Raw genomic sequence first — 24,964 nt, 5'->3', positions numbered from 1 at the left:
TGCTTTGAGTCTGTAGCCAGATACCAAAATTACCACTCCTACTTGAAAAAGTGTAATTTTTCCTAAAACAGTGTGTTCAGTTTTACTGAGTGGGTTATCATTTGCTGAGATAGTGTAGAAAGCCCACAAATGGTCAGACATAAATAGATTAGTCTTTCTTATTGTTCTACACATCCATACAAAACATATAATGGAAAGAAAAAGCTAAAAACACAGAATCAAGTTGAGCATGCTATGAAAACAAATATACTGTTCATATTTTTTCTAAAAAATCATAAAGTTTAACAACACTCAGGGTAATTGACAGTAGTTTTTATGATTAAGAGGTAGTTGTATACACCTCATCATTGCTTCTCTGAAAATAAAGACTTTAGTAATTCACAGATTTTCTCTAATGGACAAGCATTTTATAATTTTAAAATTTCCTTAACTCAGAGCAATTGCCAATTGCCAATTATTTGGCCTGTGGATTTGGCCCAAGCAATACTGCAGATAGAAGGAAAATTTTCAAGGCATCATGGCCAAGGTCACCATTCAATTTTACCAAATATATCTATATCAGGGACGTGACAGGAGCCTGTGAAAAAGCCTTTGCTGCACAACTTCTTGTTTTGGCACAAGTACAGACAAAGAAAAACAACAGAAGTAACAAAAATGTCTCGTGTCCAAAAATTGAGATAATCCTCTAACTTCCAGATAACTATCTTGAAGCTGAAGTCCTTACGTGTAAAAATGCAGAGAGGTCCCATTTGGCAAAAGAAACAGCAGCAGGACAACCCCTACTTTATTTTATCCTTGATACCCAGAGGTAAAGCAGAAGGAATGACATTGAAGTGGACATTCACTAACTTCTCAAGTGCTTTCCAAAACTTGGGTGGCCCATGACTTCAGTGCCTCTGCAATGAAACCGGAGGGCATCGTTGATCATAGCTGAAGGGCCTATCATTTTCATAACCGAAGCATTATGCTGCCCAGAAATTTCCTCTTTGCCATCTCTAGGCTCCTACTCTATGTGGCTCAGTCTCCCTACTGGAATTCTAAAAATCAGCCCTAGTCGGTGTCTGTAGAGTAGGGAACAGAAATAAGTATCTCTTTTCTGTGGATGTGTACCAGGAAAGGAAGCAAAATTTTACTTTGTTCTGTCTCCTTTCAGTGAAGAAGCTGTACATTTGTTTGCTGCTCCTCTGGTGCCCTTGCCATGTCTTTGAGGCAGACACAGGGGAAGCAGTGGTGCTGATAAGAGTGAATCAACTCATCAAGACATGTAATGATTTCATAGTCAGGAAGAGCCAGGCTGGCAATGTTGAGGCCCAGCATTCGCGAGACCACCTCTCGGAAATCTGCCAGCTGCAAGAGTAAACAGAAAGGAATAAATCCAATAGCAAGCAAAGGACACGTCTAGGAAAAGACATAAATATTTGCATACATACAAACATGAGCATTTGTATTTTCAGTGCAAAATATAGGCATTTCTGCTGTTGCTCAATACAAAGAGCAGAAGTGGATGGAAAAAGCTACTTAGGGGCATATGTCAAATCACAAAACACATAAACAGCCAAGATCTTAAGTATCTCAAACAAAAAGCACGGTTTCAAGTGTAAAAACTAAAAAGTATCTTTCACACGCACACCTTCCCTGCTGACTCAACTGCAAAAACTGAGGAAAACACAGGCAGTGGAGTTGTATTTGACCCAGATGACCAGAAGCTATACAGGCAGCTGGAAACTCTGCTGGGTACAACTCAGAGTACAGGCTTAGATCCTGGTCCTTGACCACTGTTTGCCACTGCTTCTCTCCACCCTGCACTTCCTTGTGGAAATGACAGCAGAAAGGAAGAAGTTAGAAAAAAGGTGGAAATTTGGCACATCCCTTGGTCTGACTTTGACTTGGATACAGCCCAAATTTAAGATGCAGCTTGGGAAATGCTTATTTTTCTTCTGTGCATGGCTGCTGAAAATATATCACAGGAATGGTATTTGGCAAAGTAATTCAAGGCACCAACTTTCTGCAGTTCCCAATGGACAGTCATGCACAACTAACTGTCATCACTAGTGACCCCACCAGTAACAATATTAAAAACTTAAGGTCAGTTGAACATTAATGCTGATTTGCTCTTCTCAGCTCTTAATATGGATGATTACAAGTCAAACTTCAATGCCTCTTCAATGGACAATGCATTACACAGTCAAAATCATAAATGCCTTAATACCCCTTATCATTAGCACACAAAAGAGGAAAATGTTCCTATTTGAGGAAATATTTTTGTCTTGCTATCTATTTGAATGCCAAGATCCCCATTCCTAAACATGAAAGTGACTGAAAACGTCATAGCATCATCAAAACCAGCAAGAAACTGGACTCATGCTCTGGTGTGGCAGCATTCTCACTCCCCCAGTCATGCCAAGGGCTAATGTTAAGGAGGAGACAGACACACTCCTGAAATATGTGTCCAACCCCAACAACACTGTGCAGAAAGGTTTTTGAAGCCTTTCCTGAAAACAAGGTCTCAGTTCCAAGACCTTGCCAAAGACAGTTTTATCCCAGTATTGACGAACGTTGAAGGTGGATAGGGAGGGGAAACCCCAGGCATAGGGCTTTTCCTTTTACCCCTGGCTCTGGGGGGGAAGTGTGCCCTCCCCCTCCCCTCTCCACCCCGCGGCACCTCATGGCCCCCACAGAGAGACCAAGGCGCCTGCAGCAGGCAGGTAGGAGCAGGCAGAGAGAGTTTTATTGTTCTGGTAACTGCTTAAGTACTTTTTGGAAGGATTACAAGGTGACCACTGAGAATCCAGGAGGTCTCACAAACAACCAATGACAATAAGGGGTTAACAACCAATAGATGAGCTCCCAGTTATCTCTTAGACATTCCAAGGATACAGGTAAGGGATCTTGGGAAGAAGAAGGGTTTTTGGAAGCATGCTCACTTTAAACAATCATTACAACTTCAGCATACTTTTCTATACCACAAGCATACTGCAACACAGTATAAACCCTGAGGAGTTGCCATCAGTTCAGAAACACAAAAAGGAAACCAAGACAGTGTAGGGCTATCTGGAGTCCTCAGCACAAGACAGACATGGACCTGTTAGAGTGAGTCCAGAGGAGTGCCACAAAGATGATCAGAGGGCTGATGTACCTCTGCTATCAAGTGAGGCTGGAAGAGTTGGGGTTGGTCAGCCTGGAGAAGAGAAGGCTCCAGTGAGACCTCATTGCAGCCTTCCAGTACTTAAAGGGGGCTTATGAGAAAAGAGGGAGAGTAACTATTTACACAAGCATATAGGATAGGAAAAGGGGAAATGGTTTTAAACTAAAAGAGGAAGATTTAGACTGGAATGTTGGGAAGAAATTCTAAGGGTAGTGAGGTACTGGAACAGGTTGCTCAGAGAAGTTGTGCATGCCCCAGCCCTAGGAGTGTTCCAAGCCAGGATGGATGGGGCTTTGGGGAACCTGATCTAGCGAAAGTGTCACACTGCCCTTGGTGGGGGAGTTAAAATCAGATGATCTTTAAGGTCCCTTCAAACACAAACCATTCTATGATTTTATGATTTGAGAATTCAGTCCCAGTTGTCTATGTTACGAAGACAGTGCAACGTCTTCAATAAAACGCTGGAACAACGTTACACCAAAACCTCTTAAGTTCCCATATGTTATCTTCAAAACCAATTCAGGAGGTCACTGACGCTGGGCTCTGGCAGCATGCTAAGCAAGTACCATGTAACAGAGGCTAAAGATTTTTTTAAACATCTGGACCACAGACAGAATGAGCAGTCAGCAAAGCTGGAATTTGTTTGATCCAGCCTTTGGACTAAGTAAACTTCCGAAACCACCTATACAATAAACCCAACTGATCCTCCAGGAGTACACTGAGGTCTGCACTTTGCACTGTATTTCCTGCTCTCATATCTTTGCTGCTGCAAGCTGTTCAACTTAATTACAGCAATTGTGAGTACACCAAACTGTATTACAGCCATGTAACAAATGCAATAATCAAATCAAATTTGATGCACTGACACTGATTATTGATCTGGCAGGATTTGGCCAAAGGGAATAGATACAAAGTAAAACATACACAAAATCACTTCACCCTTTATTTCTGATGGGAAAAGCAGGTCATACCTATATTGAATGGACAATAAACACATCAAGAATTCAGTAAGTTTTATCAGCAAATAACCTGAAGTTGAAAGCACAGAAAGCCCTTAAAGAAAGCCTTTAAGCCATTCACTTTTGTGAATTTTCAGACAGAAATACTTTTCTATTATATTGTGGCATATAAAGTACAGTGCTGGCAAAGTTGTAGTTCATTGAAAATGCAGAAAAAGGGTTCATGACAAAGAAATTTTCCACATAAACTGAGAGTGAAATATCTGCTGTACCTATACTACACTCTCATATTCTAAGGGACCACTAGCACTTTTCAAATATCTATACACGTACCTGTCTCTCCCTTTTTGCTAGTTCTGCAAGGGTTGTTTTAAGCACCTTCATTTCACTGGTAACTGCTTCTAATATATTTTGGTTTTTTTCTTTCTCTTCAGTAGCTTTACGTTCCTTTAAAAGAAGTTCTGATTTGACAGATCTAAGTTGTTTCTCAGCTTCTTCTTTCATTCTTTCCAATTTGCCTTGAGACTTATTGAGCTCTTCTATTGTTCTGTTCTGCTCCAAAGTTTTGATCTGCAATAAGATGAAGTGTTAAATTTTTCGTAAGGGATGAGGAATAAGCACTTTAATGTGGGTTCTTATGGGTTCTTGATGAAATCACATGCACACAGGAACAATTAAAAATTAGCATTTTGCCTGTTGTATGCAAGAAAAAAAGCCATTTTCCCGCCATATCTATATGAATAGATCTTCTCCGTGTAATGTATGGGAAAAAAGAAGATTACAGCCACATCAACAGGAAAGAAAAGGATGTGTATATTGTATTTTCTTACACTAGCCTGAAAATTTACATTATGCTTTAAAGACACTTCCTAGCATATCAGTAAAAATTGCAAAATACACCAAAAAATTTTAATATTATATTTGCTTTTACCTCATAGATAGATTTGAGAAGTTCTCTATGAACACATTTATTATAAATGAACTAAAGCTGTATAGAACTGGAACAGAAAAATGGCAAGAAGCACAAACGTAACCGTTTTAACTCACCTTAAGTTCATTGGTTTCAGACAGCTTGGCTTTGAGATCAGTATTCGTTTCCCTTGCCAGATCAAGCTGCTTCTGTAACCTCTCTATCATCTTATGTAACTTTCTGACAGTGAGATTGGCCTCATCCCTTTCCACAGCTAAGGCGGTCCTGATTTGCTTCTCTTCTTCCAGCTGGGTTACTTTCTGCCGCAGAAGGTTCATGTGAAGCTCTTTGCTTTCAAGTTTTTCTTGCTGAGTCTTCAACTTGTTTTCCAAACACAAGGATATTTGAAAAATATATGTGAATGACAGTGGTACTACACAGATAAACACATATCAGGTGTTCAACCCACTGGTGGGTTTTGTTGTTTTAATATGCAGCCTGTTTGCACAGTTTGCAAACTTTTGGTATCTTCTTTTTATGAAATGGACATCTTTGAAATTCCTTGTACATATGTAATCTGCTGTTTCTAGCAAACCACTATAGAAATATAGCCACAGTATTGTTTATTTCTGAAACAAATAGTAATGGTATGTCTTTTTTGCGTACCTTCCTTCTGAGGCTGTGTGCCACAGTCTTGTTTTCAATCACTGCATCACCTTCCAGTTTCACTAACTGCTCTGCCCGGGCTAGAATTGCATCCATATTCATATCGAATCCAACCTCTGCTGCTAGACTATCCAGTTTCATTTTCTCATTCAGTTGCTCCAGAAATTTCAGATACTAAGATAAGGTGTGGAAAAGTGGGCAAAAGAATAATAAAACTTCATTTAAAGTCTTGAAGCACAATTTAAAAGCAATCCCCCCTACACCAGCAATCAACAATACACAGCCAAGTCCATGATCCACAAGAAATAATAAAGACTATGTTGCCAGTACACACACCTGACACAATTGCAAATTGTCCTTATGTACTTGTTTAGCCAACATTTATTCTGTTCATAAATCCCTAGACCTACTGTATTTATCTTCTTAGTAAGACAAGATTCATTTTTGCTTCTCTGCAGCACTAGGTATGTCTCTGCTTCTGACTCCAGTTCGTGCCTGGAGCTCTGTTGCTTTACCATGGATAGGCATGGGCAGGGAAAAGCTAGAAAGGACAGCTACATCCTACCTAATAACTGCAAGTGCTGTGATTTCCCAGTACTGTGACCTTTAAAACAGATATAAATGATAGCAGGGATGCCATCTGATGTAGTCTGAGGAGATACAGGAATATTAACATGGTCTGTCTTTAGCCGTTCTTTGGAAGAGAGAGGTTTAGAAGTAACAGCTGCTGGTTTAAAATTTGCTTTTAAGATTACTTTAATTGCATCTCCATCTGGTGATGAACACATACAGATATGAAATATTATTCAATCTGTTTTCTCCTTCTTTGTTCTGCTCTGCTAGCTCCTTAAAAACTGCATTAGTTCCCTGCTCTCAATTAGCCTCTCTTGCAAAATCCTAAGCTCTCCTTCTGACTAAGAACTGTTTCCCTTTGTTTTCTCTTACTTCTTTTGCAGACCATAATCTTTGCAAAGAACCAACAAAAAACCCAAAAAAACCCACCACCAACAAACCAGTTTCATTACTAGTTCATTAGCAAGAATATCCTTTTGTTTTGTGATCCTTCTGGTTCAAAAAATTAAAAACATCATCAGCAGAAGAAAACACTGACGTTGCGCATTAACAGGAAAAAAATCACAACAAGAATCTCTTTATTGCAGCAAAATCTAGAGGCAAATTTAAGAATCTAGGGCCAAATGCTCTTAACAAGGACATAGAGAGGAGGAAACAGAACCTTTTGTCTGGTTTTCTCTCAGTGTGGTGGGTGTTTCGTTCATAAAAGTTACTGTATTATAGCCTAAGGCAAAACAAATAGCATCAAATTGTTGATTCTCTGCAAATCCAACTTTCTAATCACTGATCCTGGCCTGGCAACATGCTATAACTTTGCCTTTCTTAGCTGCATTGGATGGCTGGTTTGGCTTTCTGGGTACTACGCCATTTTTCAAACCCTTAGTATGTGAATGTGTTATAGGCTAAGAGTGTGTTCATTCAGCCAATTAATAAAAAAATCCTGGTAGCCATGATTGTCTAAGAAAACAAAAGAAACAAAGACTGCAAGATCTTGAGAGATAGCAACCTGGATGATATACTACAGGAAGATACAGAGATCAGAGAATGCTTTGAAATCAGAGAATCACTGGAAGACCTCTGATGTATTTACAGAGACTTCTTTTAAGCTGCTTTTGGGGTGGTGTATTTTTTTCCACAATAATGGACTTGGAACTCAACAGCTTAGCTTCTTCCATCTGCAATCATTGGTCAAAGAAAAGATATTACTACCCCCTACATGATGTCTGATTTTGCTAATTTGCATTACTTGGAGTGTTGTGAGTAATGCTTCAGATGACCAATGCAATACAATCAGCTGTATCTCTGTCCTTAGTGATTATTATTCAAAATTAAATAACATGTGCAACTACTTTTTGTTTCTCAAGTTTCAAACCATCTTGCATCAGATCTACAGTCAGTAATTCTTCTTTCAAGTGTTTCAGTTGATCCTGGAAACCCTCAGAACATTTTTCAGCTTTCCTGCTCCTCTCCAGAGCTTTGTGGTACAATCTGGTCTGATTTTCCAAAGCTTCAGTCAGTTTAGCTATTTGGGTTTCAAGTTGAGATACCATCTAGGAAGTAAGCAAATGAACAAAACATATGGAGTTAGGTGGGTTCGGAAATGCTAGAAAGATATGAAAGATGCACCATCAAATTAATGAAAATATGGTATAATGCTTATCTTTAAAATGTATGTATTTAAAAAGATAAAAAGAGAAAAATCTTTCTGTAACTACCAAGAGACAATAGCAGAAGCGGTGACATGTGAGACATCCAAAAGTGAACAGCAGAAACCACATATGAGTCAAATGACTAAAAGGGACTGCTATTAAAAAAATCAATAAAAAACTAATTAGACACAAAATTTCCAAAGATGTGAGCACAGCAGCAAGAGCTGGTAGTCAGCTATCACTCTTTAAAATAAGCCCATAAAATCATTAGTCTATGAAGAACCTGAGTAGAAAAAGCAGATAAATGATTTAGAAAATACATGCAGCATGTAGGGGAGAATGTAGATGGGGATAACTAAGCCTCAGGAGTGTTTCCCAATTGTTAACTGTAAAAGAGTGTTTGACTAAAAGATTTTTCTAAAAAAAAAAAAAGAGATAGTAATAATAATTTCTCTAGCCAGAGTTCAAGGATAAAAGGATAAAATCTCATAACAAGCAACTAAACTAATAGTCTTGAAAACACTTCTAGCTGTACACTGTTTACACCACCTATATATAACGTAATGGATTTTAAGCTGTAAACTACTTATAAATTAGATGCTTGAAAGCATCTGGTTACACTACTGCCAAATACTGAAAGGCAGCTCTATCCCAAAAGTTACTTGCTTCCCTCTATCTTCTAACTGTCATATAAATTATTACATAATTAATTATATTGCATTTGTAACTCAGCGTTCAGACACTCATCTCCAAGCAGCCTCTTCATTTTAAGCATCGGGTTGGTTCCTTTTAATAAAATGAACAATAGGCACACAAAGCTCCCATTAATTTTGTTGGCACTGAAAGGTTTCCAACTCAAACTGCAATTAAATACAAACAACAGTTTGCACCCAACTTGCCAAAAAAACAATGAGAAATTACTGCTGCTCATACAGCAGTAGAAAATACTAAACAATAACAAAACTGCAAAAACCCACATACGTATTTTATGCTTTTTGTATCAAAATCACTAAGCAGGAAAAAAGTAGTTTCAGTAACTTGTTTGCCTGGAGATGTGCTGCTGTCAGAGAACCCAGAGACCCTTTATCAGGCTGCCAAGTGGCTCTGGGTGCAGTCCAGCTGCAAGGGGGTTTTGAGGCTTCAAAGGTCCATAAACACAAGAAAGCAAGGGACCATACCACAGAAGCTGAGAGCACAACCCCCCCAAGCTGTCATTCTGTCATCCAGAGCATCCTGGTGTAACTTTCATCCTTGGTTTAGGACTCAGAACTTAGGCACTTCCTAAACCAGAGCTGCACCCATGTTACCCACCAGTGCCTGTATCCAACATCTTACAGAGGCAGCATTTTTGGTCCTGCAGTTCTGACCTCCACAATTTCATCTGCCTATGACTTGTGCAGCCTGTTCAGCCAACCTTCAAAAAAAAAAATCATTCTCTGCCTTTTGTTTTAATGTGGCTACCAGATAATTTCAAACTAAGACTATATTACATAGCAACACCAAGTTGGGTGGGAGTGTTGATCTGCTGAAGGGTAGGAAGGCTCTGAAGAGGAATCTAGAAGAGTTGGATAGATGGGCCAATGCCAAGGGTATGAGGTTCAACAAGACCAAGTGCTCAGTCACAACAGTGCTACAGGCTGGGGGAAGGGTGGCTAGGAAGTCCCTGGTGGAAAGAGACCTGGGCATGCTGGTTAACAGCCAGCTGAACATGAGCCAAGTGTGCCCAGGTGGGCAAGAAAGCCAGTGGCATGCTTTTTTGTGTTGTGTGGGGTTTTTTTAAATGCTTCATCAAAATGCACAGGGATATTTTCAAAAGCTATCTTCAACCCTGGACACAACACAAAAACATTTGCTAACATTAAAATCCACCACGTCAGCAGGAGATGCTAGAATCTGAAAATTGGGCGAGGACACCAAAGTTGGTTTTCAGTGGCTCACTCAAAACACCTTTTGATTTAGTGTCTGACTTTTAATTATATAATAGTCCTCACTGACAAAATTAATAAATGCCCATGTAAGCAAGCAAGCAAGCAACTTCAGTGCAGTGTCAGGGTACTGATATTGGTCAGACTGCATTCTGACTTACCTTCCTCCTGAGTTGTCCCTTCTCTACCTGGACATTCAAACACACCTTTGCAAACACTACTAGCCAAAACACTTCAAGCCAAAGGCAGCTGCCTTCCTATTACCTTTCTCCTGTATGGTGAACAATGTTTAACTGTAGGTGTAAATATACTTCTTTATTTTTAGGTGCAGGTTTTGAGGATTATAGGGGAAAAAGTTGCCTGGGACAACTCATCAATTTTATATGCTTTGAGAAAGAAGTCACTATCGTAGCAGCAAATCCATGCCCCCATGCTTGTTCACAACCACACAGTCACTCTTGATGTCTGCTGGTACTGAAACCTAATTTCACTATTTTAACTGGAAGACTATTCCAATTCTTTTCTTCTTAACAGCATCTATTATTAATTTAATTTCTGAACTCTTCCTACTTGATAAAAAAGATGCTTTCCACCTATTACCTCAAATCAACTGACAACAAAATTAAAGGTTTCTGTAATTTCAAAACCTAAGCAGAAGGAACGAACATTCTACCAGATGAATAAAATTAAACAGAATCCAAAGAGAATAAATACACACAGTGGGCAAGTGCAGTAGTTGTTAACTTACTATTTGTTTACTCTCTTCTTTACAATTTATTTCTCGAATCCTCTCCAAAATGGCCTTCTCAGACGGTTCAACTATTGAAGATCCACCGTTGAGTAGGGTGGCAATTTGTTCTCTAAAAGCCTCTAAAGAGCTTCGAGCAGCCCTGGCTTCTGCTCTGCTGCTCTTCAAGCTTCCACCTAACTCGCTGGAAGATTTCTTCAGACTATGCAGTTCCCTCTTTGTGGTGTCCAAGGCTTTCTGGTTAACAGTCAGTTTATCTTGGAGGTTTCTGAACTCCATCTCTAAATTCTGTCTCTCTATTATAGCGCTGTTAAGATCCTAAAATGCATGAAAAATTAATCTGGATTTTTTAAATCAGTTATAACCCCTCCCCACCATACACATATCAAGGAATAATTCAGAAGCAGGTATTGCAGACAGAGAAACTAGGATGCTCATATGGATTCAACGTCAGGGTTTCATAGGAGAACTGCTACTGAAATTGATGAAAGGCCAAAGTCTGCAGTAATCAGCCTATAGATTAACCTCTGGCAGTGGCCTGCAGAAAGGAATACATGCATAAAATCTGCAGGTTTAAAAAAAAAAAAATTTTTAATTGTAAAACTATTGATATCTTATTTTTCCATTCAGATAATATGACCTGAAAACCAGTGAACAAGATTTAACAGTAATAACACCAAAGTACTACAACTCAGATAGGAAAGGAAGGGACCTGCAGTGGTGATCAACTCCAGTCACCTGAGCAATTCAGAGTTGACCAAAACAACAGATACGATCTGTTTGAAAACAGTGATAAGAAGTGATCTCTGAGATCAGTTTACTGAATGTGACAAAAATTCCTGAGATTATTTACACACAGGAATGGGAAGTGAAGGATCAAACAAAGGCTTGATTGGGAAACAATAAAATATAGCCAGTACCTACATATCTACATCAGTTATATATAAAACATTGACCTAACAGGGCAAAGCAAAAAGATAGAATTGTGTATCCTGGCCCACAACACCAAAACAAATAATGAGACAAAAATTAAAGAAAATTAACCATCTAAACATACAGAGAAAATAATCTCTTTCAGTCACCTTGTGAATCTCTTTCCTTTCCCCACAATACCAATTTTAAGAGTGCTTACATATTCATATACAAGAAAAATATTTGCAGTGAAACAAATTAAAAGCATAGCAAAGACTAAGTCTTCATTTCTCAAGGCATTATCTGATTGATAAGAACAAATGGGAAAGAATATTACTTCACACATGACACAAAAGGAAAGAATATTACCTCACCCAAGACACAAAACTATGACAGAGGGTGGTATATTTACAGAGAGTGACTGCATTCCTCTGGAAGTCTCAGTGGTTAGTAGAGACTCAGTAAGTGGACTGATATGAGTTAAGATTGTGTACACTGGAGGTAAAGAATTGTTCCTGGAGCAGTTATGAATATGGTGATTACTCAAGGGTCTCTCAGGGTCTATGTGTGTTTGCTGTAGTCATTTGTATTGATGGAATACATGCCAATCGAGGAGTAGATCTGGGAGCATTTACATAGATCAGCAGGGAGGATGGACAAAAAGGAAGTTTGCAGTGCACCCTTAGAAAATAAAATACAAACATATGATACTAAAAATAATTAAATTTTTAATAGCTTCAAAATGGGAAACATGCAAAAACACAAACAAATACAAACCCTGGCATTTAGGACATTATTTGTTACTATACCTTTCCGAAGTAATTGTAGAACCATTTCAGAGACATGTTGGCATAATTCCTTGCCATTTTCTCTTTTTTATTCTAAACAAGCCCTATTAATAGAAAATTCCCACCTGCGCTCAGAATTACATTATGGCAATTACAGTAAAGAATAAAGAGTAATTTATTTCAATTACAGTTTTCAGCAGTGTGTATTTTTCCTTCAAGAAAGGCAGTGCTAAATTAGTTTGGCAGTACCAGGGATCTTATCTAATTACAATCTTGTTTAAATTGTGAACATCTGAAAACAAACACAGTCAAATCAAAAGATCAAGTTATAAAACAAGAAAGTGCAAGCCACCAAACACTGGCTGGAAAGCTGCCCAGCAGAAAAGAACCTGGGGGTGCTCACTCAACGTGAGCCAGTAGGTGCCCAGGTGGCCAGGAAGGCCAGTGGCATTCTGTCCTGTATCGGAAATAGCGTGGCCAGCAAGACTACAGAAGTGCTTCTCGCCCTGTACTCAGCACTGGTGAGGCCACACTTTGAATCCTGGACCTACAGACACTCTCAAATAGTGTTATAATTCTGTAATTATGATTATCATAATCAATAACCACCGTCTGGACATACAGAAAGAGAGAACAGGTATTCTCATTCTAGAAATCTAGGCAGCATTTAGAAGTCATTTTTCATCAAACGCAAACTTGATATCCAGCACAGCCACAATAACGGTATGCACAGTATTTACAGACTTCCAGGAGCAAAATCTTGCAATAGTCTGTCAGAAATCTGAGAAGTTCAGAAGTCTAAAAGAACAGTAATACTTAATAGCTTCTTGACTTGCTTTTTTTTAGTTATATATTTTACTTACATACAGTTTCAAGGGTGTATAGATTTTTATTGTTTGCTGCTTGCTATTGTCATATTGTTCACTTGCTAATGTTCCTCGAATTAAACCCAAATAACTGCAACAGATACGTATCAAACACATTAAGAACATTTCGAATGTATTAACTTTAAGACATAACCAACTGGCTTTCATTTTCTTCATTAAGAATTTTGCAATGTAGACAGCTATCTCCTTCCAGGACATAAAAAAAAGCACCTGGTCAAGAGAAGGCGTTCACAGAAATCATAAGGAGCTGGAGTGGAAAACCACCTGGCAATTAAAACTGGCAATTATTCAGAGAAGTGGCAGGGAACGATGCAGTGTCTGAGTCTTGCTGGAGATCACTGACAGAACAGTGTGATGGTCTCCATACATTTAGAAAAATTTTAAAAAGAAAACTGGGGGAAATGGGCTGCCATCTCAATGTGTAATACTGAAGATGGCCAAAATGTCTGGTCCTGAGAGCTTCAGGCACACACAAACATACTTGTATTCAACCTCTGCCAGGTAAACTCAGCTACAGGCAATTCCATTAATTAAGTTCAGAAAACAGCCCAAAACCACACAGCTGAGCATGAGTCTTCTGGAACAGGAACAGTATGGATTTCTACTTTTCGCCTTTACAGGGGAACATTTTACAACATGTGCAGCTTTGTTCATGTGCTTAAACTGTGCAGCAAAGTATATGGCAAAGTCCAACTGATTTTATGCTGCTGGTGCCCTCCCTGTAACCTACTAAGACACTCATCCAGGCAACAAGGGATCCCATACATTACATGTGAGGATTTAAAGCATTTTTTGGTTTTTTTACTTACCTTTTCAATACTGGCTTTCTTACTACGCTTTTGTGAACACAACACCTTCAGACACAAACATATTTACTCAGTGTCTGCTAACTTAAGTAGTTAACCTGAAAAAGCACTGGAGGAATCTTCAGCCCCTAGATAAGCCCCAATGGCATACACTCCATTTGAAAGGCAATGCTAATAATTTAGAAAGACATTTCTGTAAAATTGGTTAAATAAATTATGTATTTGGCATACGCACAATAATGATAGGGAAATATTTTTCATAAAACTAGCTCAACTTAGCAAATGCTTTGGCAGTCAGAGCAAACTTGCAAAACAAGTCACAAAGGAAGCCCTAATCTTGGTTTAAAACATCTCCTGATTCTGGTTTACTTAGTGAGTAAACTACACTCTGCTCTTCCACACACACCTGTGTTTGAAATGAAGTATGAGAACAAAATGTTCTCAGAAAGGACCTGTTTAAGTTTTTGTGCAGGTTCTCCCTCAGTTCCATTGAGTCTTAGAAAATTTAATACAGCTTGGTAAGAACTATTTTCAGCAGTAAGTAAAATTTATGACCCTTGTGGTACTTAACATTTATCTTCCCCACAACAAATTCTTTCTTCTCCAGAGTACTTTGCCAGCTATTTCTCATCTCCTAAGTATTTTGCTTACAACCAACTCAGAACACTATATCCTTTAAAGTGTACAGTGGCAGTCTTTTGTTCAGAAAAAAATTGAATACTGGGGGTGAGGAAAATGCTGGATTACATTGGAAAACTCACTTGCACAAGGTTGTCTTTATGCTTAAAATTTCTTCAAACTCAATCACACACAACTCAGCTACATATTTGACAGTCTAAATTTCTTCCCTTATTTTCTTAAGTTCTAGCCATCAGCTTTAACCACACTGTTCCACCTGTGGGAAATTTTCGTTATGGGCTGCTTCCTTTCCACAGTTATCACTCAAAGTACAAAGCAATGAGGAAAACTGCTACAAAAATGTTCTTTGTTTGTCCGTCATTTCAATTGTACGAACTCTTAATGCCAAGTTCTCCTGGAGCAATTAGATCTTTAAATCACGTACTTTTCCTTTCCAAAACTGACTCACAACTTAACTTACATTTCAGATACATTTCTCATTTGAGCATCTCTCCTGCTGCAGAGATTTCCTCTGTGGCTCCCTAAGAGTAAAACAGGGCTTTCCTGCAAGAGCCATCCTACTGCCTACAACTTTTTGGGTATCAGCCAACAGTAATGAAATACAAATTTATAATGCAGTGAAAAGATAATCTAGGGTGTCTGGAAGCCAAGACACTTACCTTCCACTTCCTTAATTCCTTTCAACTTCTCATTAGAATTTCTGAAGAAACTGAGTAAAAGAAATCTCAGAAAACTTGCAGTATCATATAAATATTATTTAAAATAGTATTTCTCATTGTTGCATGCTTGTGCCTCAGATACACTCATTAACTTTGTACACATTTACATTTTTGTGCAAGCACAACAAAGGCTACAACAATACCGAAAGCACAACAAAGGCTAAAACAATACCAAGAAAGCAAAAATAGAAATTTGCAAACAGCATTGGAAGACATCAAATCTGCATCAGATCTATTTTACAAAATGTTTTTGTTTAATCTCTATATGTTCTGAAACTTTCAGAGTTGAGAATAACCTCAGAAATACATCTTTTTTAGAAAAGAACCTAATTAACCTAAGTTTTTCAGAAGCACTTTTTCCTCCTTTTTCAATTCCTATTGAAAATTGATTTGAAATGTCAAGAAAACATCTGAAAACTACACAAACATACAAGTAATGCAATTATGTACCTTACTAAGTTTTTCCATGTCTTGATAGTATCCTGCCGCCTTTTTTTGTTCCTTTGTCACTTCTGAAACTAGCCTCATGATAGTTTCTCTACTAGCTTTAGACTCCATCTCATGGACATTCATAGCTTCTTGAAGAGCAGCAACCTGGTCTTTCAGTGTCAGATTTTCTTCACATATTTCAGAGACCTTGAGAAATAATTCAAGTATTAGTAGCTTTTTAAAAGCACTTAAAAATGAAATACATTCATCCCAGTATACCTGCTCCTAATCATCCCAATAAAGACGTGATGTTTCTGGTGATCCCTATGTCAGATCTATAACTGCATTCTACTATTCATTTATAAAAGAGTAGAAAGACAATTAAAATCATAGAATCGTATTCTCACCATAAACCCCCACCTTAGCATAACGAGGGTCAGATTTACTCCAGCACAAACCTTATGATCTATTAAACAGGTGGAGAGCTGCTACTGCATATCCGTGCGTGACATGAAGGTCAGAAAAAAGATCATGTAACTGCTTCATGTGAAAAGCAGACAATTTCAGCCTGGCTTTTTAAGATGTGCGCCTTTCATTTGGAACGAGAAAGCTGCAAATTATGCTCAAAACTTTTTAGGCAAGGGAGATTTGAGTTAGTAGCAGTAATTCAAGGGCAGGGGCAAATACATGGTGTGCTGCCATTATGAGCCGCCAACACCTTGGAAAAAGGAGTCCTTTCCAGGAGTATTCTAGGGTTGTTTTGGTACGTTAGGCTGTTTCCAATAACTGGAATAGATGAATGTGGGCACTTCAAAGAGTGAGTAAAAAACGTACCCTGATTCCTACTGGCAAGACATTTGTTAAGACTAAAACAGATCAATTCTGTCTTAAATAAAACCATAACATGGAAAAGCAGCTAAACAGATGTGCCAAGACCCAAGAAAAATAAGTTGCTAAGGTTTCCTAACGCACACAGTTTTCAGCACAATTACGCTTCCCAACTACATTTATTACTACTTATTATTATATTATTACTACATTTGCTATCATTAAAAGACATCAACATACATTTTTTTAAAGCCCCAATTCCTAATTGCATTAATTTATTAAAGTATGCAAGAGTGCCTCTTGCATGACATCTACCCAAATTTTGTTACAGCACCTATTACAATTTCAATGTGCTTGCAATATTATGTAATACTATGAGGGCAAGTGCTTTAAGAAATCACCGTGATACATACCTAGATAACCTTGATTTATTAAGGCAGAACTCTTACAACAATGTGAACATAACGAAACAGAATTTCCCCAAATACCTAATGTGCTCCAAAGGAAAACAGGGATATCAAAGACTAGACAGAAGACAAGTAAAATGCATAAAATTAGACTAAAATGTCTTTCAATAGCATTGACAGAGGTTAAAAGAATATCCAAACAAATTTCCTTTCCTAAATGGAAGCTTAGTTTTTGGAACTTCAGAAGTGTTCTGAAGAGTAGTGGTTTATGATTAAGTCTCAGAAACATCACAAAGTTATTTACAGAATTTTATTACAGGGCACCGTTAGGGTTGCTTTAGGGTATGCCATTTCAGATGTTTCTATTTAATGGTATGTCAGCCTGAGATAAGTGTAAAGATCTAGTGCCATATGTTTACACATCACCTAGTGACTCCCAGTGTTAATGTTTTCAGGAAAGCTTTCAACCAAGTATCTAATCAGGGCTGTACTTGGGAACTACAGGGTGATAAAATATTTATGCAGATAAGAGCAGACCAAGTTCACTGAGGTTTATTAGTGTTTGAAAATAAACCCATTATGAAAAAAAAAAGTCTTAAATGACAGCACTGTCTGCAAACCATAATAAAACACAAAGATCTTCATCTTCATCACTTGCTTTATTTCTGTGACAATCAAGTATTTTTCCATTAAAACACTATAGAGAAACCCTTGCCTACACATAATCACCTTCGACATTAAATATTCTTGTGGTTTCTCTTTTTCTCTGATGTCTGCGTCCAAGAATCCAGAAAGCTGTGTAAGGAGCTCTTCATACTTTCTGCTGATTTTAGAAGCTTGAGTTATGTTCTCTTCACTTGTATTCAAATATTTACTAGTCAGACAGAAAAAAAATACACACACCAGGATGAATGTTCTCTGAAAAAGAATTCAAGGCAAAACACATTATCCCAAGACTATCTCTAGCTTCTGCATACCACCAAATGAATTTTAAAAGTTACATTTAATTTTCTATTGTCTGTTATTTAATACATATAACTTTTGTTGTTGCCTTGTGTAAACATTTATCTTTGCTTTTGATCAGCACTTCAAAGAATCATCTATGATCCCAACCTCATTCTCAGCACAAGATTTCAATAAAACACAAGAACCAGGCGACACCAATAAGTAGCGCCCTCAAGACACTAAAAGCAGGAAGTGCAAGCAAAAGCTTAGAAAAGACAAGAGAGGAAAGACAGTAATCTACTTTGAGTAAAACTATGCTGAAAGCACTTCACATCCCCCCTCTAAAGAAGCTGACAGTGCTGATCAACAAACTCCAAGGAAAGAGAAGCCTCTCTGGACTAATAGAAGCGTAAGACATCCAGAGTACCTTGTGAAGGGAAATTTACCAACAGAAGCAGGGATGGGAGACACCACTTTGCTACACCATCTTCTGCGGCACAGCACTATCAATGAAACGGACAGATGGATTAAAAAAGAAAATATCTAGGGACTAACACAAAGGTCTGAAGAGAAAGCAGCTTTTTGCCATCAATTACATAAGTTTCAACGGGTGCCTATTGTGTGAATACATATCCCAGCCTTAACCGCAGGTATCAGTTTGTAAATGCTGGATAAGAACAATCAACCAACTAAACTAGCAGTCAGTTTAACTCGTTAGTATAAATGTGGTTACATCACTTCCCTTGCCAGAGACAAAGACAAGTCCAGCAAACAAAAGCACCACAGTCTGCATAGGTAGGTAACAGGTAAAAATCTTGCTCATGATGCTGAAATACACATCACTTATGAAAAACTACAAGGAATGAGATTAACAAAAAACAGCCTACCAAAAACAAGCTCAAAATGACCATTACTGTAATCCAAATATCAACTCCAATACCTCTCAGATAACACAAGAGAGGTACTTAGTGGTAGAGTGCAAGACAAGCTATTGCGCTTCCAGTTGAAAAACAAGGTACTTTCTAAAGCAAGTTCTTCATGCTAGAAGAAACCAAGACATGAGATATAACCAAAGAGCTGTCTATAGCAAATATTTTGGTGAAACTCATTTGCTTATCAGACTATACACTATTCTCGGCTTTCAAGGTGGGCATAGTAGTCATTTCTGGACTTACTCTTTTCCATTTCTGATTTCTTCCTCTCTGGGTTGGCAATCAAACAAAGCATCATTCCATAACCAAAGAGCACCATGAGACTCCAATATGAAATGCACAGTGAGTGCAAACACAAGTACGTCAAATGGCTTTAAATCAGTAAGTAAAACAGATGCTCCATGAAAATATTTAAGGTGTAGCCTTAGAAGGGAGAGCAGCACAGCTGCTGTCAATGCTGCACAGTGAAAGAGAACCATAGAGTAAGAAAGAATCAAAAACATTAATTACTGCTCTGGACATTATGAGGGAAATTACACATAACTACTGCATAGCACACACTATGAGCCAAAAGAGCTCTGGCTTCTGCAGCAGACACTGGCCCTCAGAAAACAAGCACCTCACAGCTTTCTCACTTCCAGGTTCCTTCCCTTCCTCTATAGCCCCAGCAAAAGCTGTGAGATGGTCACTAACCTGCTGTCCTGAGAGGGAGGTATGTCACAAGTGAAAAGGTATGTGGTTCCAGACATGCCATACATGTATGCCTATATGTTAGAATATGGTATTAGATTGACCACCAATACCACAACTGTTCTATGGCTCTAAAAAATGAGACATCCACACATAGAAACATGTCTGCTTCTAAAAATAAAAAATCTGAAGTACAAAGCACATACTTGATAACTCTACAAATAATCAATCTAATTACCTCCAGTAGGGCCAAAAAGGTGTGAGCACCCACAAAATAGGCAATAAGGTACAAAAAAAAGTAGGACACAGCTTTTTCACAGTTTTGCTAGCTCTTCAGAACTAATGAGCAAAGAGAGGGGAGGAAAAGGAAGAAAAAAACCTTTTCACAGTTCACACTCTAAAAATGCCATGGCAATAGATCTGTTGAGTAAAAAAGTACCATTTTCAATAGGAGAGAGGTGCACATCCTGGAAGCCAATCATAGAATTCATCAAACATGTCTTATTATATCCCCAGGTACAGAATGCAAATATGCATTTCCTACATACTGGCTTGCTCTTCCATTTCATTAGTGATTTTCAGTGAAAATCTTTTTTGAATACCTAATTAGGACTAGTCATATGCCACCTACTACCAAGGCGGCCAGACTAAGTGACTGAAGCTCAGTAAGTCAGTACATTGGTCAGTATTAAATGACACATGTAACCATTAGCTGGGGTGGAAAGAAAGCTTGGAAAGCAAACACTGCACATTCATGACCAATCCAACATGTTTGTTTCCTCCAAATGAGCAGACTCAATATCCCTTTACTCCTTCCCTTTTCCCAGAAGTCCAATGGTATACTCCAGATGCACAGTGAACCAGATCTGGGATTGGTAGAGCTGGAAATCAAGATTTTTATTTTGCTCACTTCTCTCTTGGAGTAGTCACCTGGTCCTGATCACCATGCAGCAACACAAAGAGAACTGATGACACAAGTGTCATAGGCCAAAGAAAGTAGCCAGGACTGCTCTGGGAGTGACAGCAGAGATTTATGCCTATAAAACTGATCCTATCACTGTAATGATAGGTTAGTATGATACTCAATATTTCAGCAGTTTTCTCCCAGTGATTTAGGCAAATGAGATAGCAGGTTTTTCTTCCCTTTTTTCTTCCATTTTTTTTTCCCCCACCAGAAATAGCATTTTAAAGAATCTTAATAGTTATTATGTCAGAGACTGATGCTTTTTATGTTGCTAGGATGCATAAGACACTTCTTGACTTAACTATATCCTCACTTATACTCGGATCCTATCTAAAATCTTTGGTAATCAACATAAGCACTCTCCAGGCAGAACTTTTGGCAAATCAGATGGTGATAAACAAGCGCACTGCAATGTTTTTTTCTAGATTTTAAAATAACTTAATTATTCACTTCTAACACACAAAGCCTGGTAGAGCTGTGCAAAATACTATTTTGGGAAATACAGACATCTGGTAAACACTCACCTTGCTCTTAACTAGACAGTATTGAGAGAATCATGAGTATTAGTCTGGCAATGGGTAGAAAAATCCATTACAAAAGTCTACAGGCTGTCTATTAACATGACTGACACTGATTTTCGAATTTTAGTGTTCAGAATATTTTCACAGCTATCAATTTGATTTGTTATCAACATTGCTATCAGTCTCCCTCCCAGAGACCTGAAATATAAGCAATTATGTAGAACTGACAGATCAGTGCTCTGATACACTATGCTAAGAACAGTATAGTGAAAAGACACTGCCTTTTATTATAAGTTTTATGCACATTAAAAAAGCGAACAAAACAAAACCACACAGCAACATCCAAAAGAAGGCAGAAGCAGTGTCAGAGAAAGCTAACATCACTGAAAGTGTACAAACATTAACATGTTCCTTTCAAGATGCTACCAACTAGGGATTATACCATATTTCCTTTATTAGACTGCTCCTAACAGACAGCTTTACTCTAAGAAAGAAATCCACTTGATGCTGTTCTGGTTCCAGCTGCGACAGAGAAACAGGGAAAACAGACCGGGGTGGTGCAGCAGCACAGTCACTCACCACCACACAGCCCATGCAGTATGCCCATGGTAAATGTCTGTAAAAGATGGCATGTAATAAGGACAGACCAGGGCACTAGTCTGCACAAAGTCTGCCTCAGTGCCACACATGGAAATAACCTGAATGATGAAAGTATATGTATAATTTCTACTGTGTTCAGAGTAACAGCCCTCTGTGCTTCTTTTTTTGTGAACAATAGGGTTACACAAAGCTGACTCATATCATCATTTCACCTCTGAAGGACAAAACACTCAAAATCCCATTTATGGGCTAAAAACTCAAAACAAAATTCAAATTTCAACACCTTCCACTCCAGTACAACAGTTGTGTAAGGCATTGTAAGAGAATTTAGAACTGAAATAAAGATTGTCCACCAGTATAGCTTTCTGCATTGACGATTGCACCATTCTGTCATCCCAAACAAAAATTAATTCTCATCTCCCATGAATCTTACTTAAGTTTGGCATTTTGATTGTGCAGCTCCTCCTTCAGCTCCTGGTTTTCCTTATATGCCACCTGAGCTCTCAGCTCAGCCTGGTTTTTAGAAGCAGTGAGCACACACAGCTCTTCCTCCATCTCCTGGATTCGTGTTTGCAAACACTGGAGGCGAGACATCTGTCTAGCATTGTTTTCCTTATAGCTTTCAGCTTCAGCCTTCAGCTCTTGAAAAGAAGCTTCTTTAGAGATTATGCTGGACCTGAGTTCAAGAAGCTACAGATAGAAAAGGAGAAAATTAATGGAGAATAATTTTGCCCAGGTTCGAGGGAGGTGATTATCCTGTTCTACTCTGCACTAGTGCAACCTCACCTTGAATATTGTATGCAGTTTGGGGCACCATAATATAAGGAAGATATTAAGCTACTGGAGAGTGTCCAGAGGAAGGCAACAAGGACTGAAGGGCCTTGAGGAAAAGCCATATGAGGAGTGGCTGAGGTCACTTGGTCTGTTCAGCCTGGAGAAGAGGAGACTGAGGGGAGACCTCATTGCAGTTACAACTTCCTCGTGAGGGGAAGAGGAGAAGGCAGTGATCTCTTCTCTGTGGTGACCAGTGACAGGACCCGAGGGAATCGCCTCAAGCTGTGTCAGAGGAGGTTTAGGTTGGGTATGAGAAAAAAGTTCTTCACCCAGAGGGTGACTGGGCATCAGAACAGCTCCCCAGGGAAGTGGTCACAGCACCAAGACTGACAGAGTTCAAAATACTCCTGGGCACATGGTGTGACTCTTGGGGATGGTCATGTGCAGGGACAGGAGTTGGATTTGATGATCTTTGTGGGTCCCTTCAAACTCAGCATATTCTGTGATTCTGTGAAATAATGTGACTGTACTACAAGCTTAGTAATGCGACAAAAACCAGATTTTGGAACAGAAGATTCAGTTTTCTATCACTATTGTAAAATAGAAGAGGTTTGTAAGAACAAAAGCTACTGTGGGGTAACACAATACAATTTTCCAAGATAATATCTTACAGGAAGATAAGTTTACTTAATAATTCAGAATTTAGGAAAAGTTTACCTTAAGTTCTGTGCTACAACCTTAACTCTTGTCTCGTATGCATCTGCTTTACAATAAAATTATTAACACCGCTATTCCGTCTTTTTTGCCTGCCCCTTGCCTGCTTCCAATTCTGGTGCACAATTCCACAGAAAATCTATAGCTGCAGGGAGTTGTAACAGCAAAGTATGTTGTATGGGTATGGACCCTCTTCATGATTTGTGACATATTCAAAGGAAAACAAATCTTTGGAACATTGTGCGGTAGGTAACCTTTTCTCATCTGATGCAAATTGCTATTTTTTGGTCTGATAATCCAGTTGAATGTAGTTTTTTGGTTTTCCTCTCTCTTTTAGTTAAAAATACAATTTTCTATTGAACTATTTCTGCTATAAGCTTCTGGAGGAGACTGAACTTGAGGGAAACACACTAGGCAAATAAAATTTCCTTGTGATTTTGTTAAAAGGAACGAATAATTTAAGATGGATTTTTTTGTCACAAGCGGCATTAAGGCATGCTTCAGATCTCCTGACAATTCCAATTAAAAGTATTCCTCTCCTATTATATAAAATTAACAGGCAAATAATTAAGCCACATTAACTGCTCTTTATGACAAGTGGTAGGGCTTTTAACTTGTGGCAAACATTTTAAGGCAAAAATATCTAGGACATTAAACTGCAATTCAGGACAATGTAAAATTCACTGCTCTGCCAGAGTTTTCCATTGTGACCAAACCCAAGATATTCAGAAAAATTCAAGAGGCTGGTGAGCCAACTGAACAGCAACTGCCTTGGAAAAGAGAAGTCCTGCTTCTCCTGCTTCCAGCCACGCATGTCTGTCCTTAGCTCTGCGTTTGACTCCTCCACAAACAACTTAAATAACAGATGACAGAAAAGAACTCATTTTTCCTCTCACAGAGAAGGAAGAGGAAGTGGAGCTGGCCACGTCACAGAGAAAAGGCTAAATCAGGTAGGAGAATCACCCTTGCAGCAGCAGCAGCAGCAGCATAGTTTTCAATAAGTTTATGATTCACATGCAAGTGCTGTTTTATCAGACACTTTGGAGCTGACACAAAGCAGCACTGACTTTAAGAAAAGCAGCTTGGCCTTTTCCCAGGTTCATGGCCTTCATTTCCATACTCCACCCTGTTCTTTGTGCTAGCAGAAGCACTAATATGGCTCTGAGGTGAAATAAGATTGGGAAACTAAAACACAACTCAAAAGGAAAGTAATGATTTTTTTCAATTGCATCGACAAAACAGTGCACCATAAAAACTACACATACATCTGTGCCGGCACAAGGGGTGGGGCAGTGTGGGGAAGGAAATGAGCAGCTAAAGGAACAATAGAATTGCTTTGCTTGGCAGCTGGACCAAGCTATGGTATCTTAGAGTGTTCATAACCTTAAAATTTCTCTGTGGTTCAACTCCCCATATGATATTTTTTCCCCTGTCCATTGTCTTTGTGGTCAGTTCCAACAGTAGAAAAAGCAAGAATAATCCCATATCATGAGTTTTACAGAGCACTCAGCAGAACAAGGCTCTGACCTCAGCTGGGTCATGAAGGTCTTTATTAACAAGAGCATGAACAGCTGCTTTCTTGACTATTCTTTTGCTTTTGCAAGCACAGTCTTGAAAGAATCTATAAATCATTCAGTCGTTCTGGCAATAAAGCCATTCAACATTTCCAGTAATAAATTCTTTGTATGAGAACATGAGATTCTGTATGGCTTTTTAAAATTGAAATTTAAAGCACTGATCCTGGATAGATGTTAAGTGTAGGGGAACTCTGCAGTCATTTCAGGATCAACTCATCAAATTAAAGCTCAGCCAATGGACACTTATCCCTGTAGTT

At 38.6% G+C, this 24,964-nt stretch overlaps 1 protein-coding gene across 2 annotated transcripts in view; it reads right to left on the bottom strand.

Annotated features, from left to right (window-relative positions):
* Positions 1–239: 239 nt before the first annotated feature.
* The window catches only part of LOC126640066 (coiled-coil domain-containing protein 170-like), a 48,080-nt gene continuing 23,355 nt past the window's right edge, over positions 240–24,964 (bottom strand). Inside the window, exons 4-12 of one of the 2 annotated variants that reach the window (XM_050315565.1) lie at positions 22,076–22,332; positions 17,720–17,864; positions 15,777–15,962; positions 10,576–10,893; positions 7,603–7,803; positions 5,681–5,854; positions 5,152–5,394; positions 4,438–4,674; positions 240–1,347 (exon numbers count right to left, since the gene is read on the bottom strand). In XM_050315565.1, coding sequence (XP_050171522.1) covers positions 1,150–1,347; positions 4,438–4,674; positions 5,152–5,394; positions 5,681–5,854; positions 7,603–7,803; positions 10,576–10,893; positions 15,777–15,962; positions 17,720–17,864; positions 22,076–22,332 — 1,959 coding nt within the window. In that variant the 3' untranslated portion in view covers positions 240–1,149. The remainder of the gene's footprint in view (positions 1,348–4,437; positions 4,675–5,151; positions 5,395–5,680; positions 5,855–7,602; positions 7,804–10,575; positions 10,894–15,776; positions 15,963–17,719; positions 17,865–22,075; positions 22,333–24,964) is intronic. The other variant, XM_050315566.1, reaches the window with a different exon arrangement.

This window comes from Myiozetetes cayanensis, unplaced genomic scaffold, assembly GCF_022539395.1.
Source record: "Myiozetetes cayanensis isolate MyiCay16 unplaced genomic scaffold, myiCay2020 scf2-11, whole genome shotgun sequence".
Classification (NCBI taxonomy): domain Eukaryota; kingdom Metazoa; phylum Chordata; class Aves; order Passeriformes; family Tyrannidae; genus Myiozetetes; species Myiozetetes cayanensis.
The sequence above is the reverse complement of the archived record's forward strand: the minus strand, read 5'-3'. Positions and strand labels throughout refer to the sequence as shown.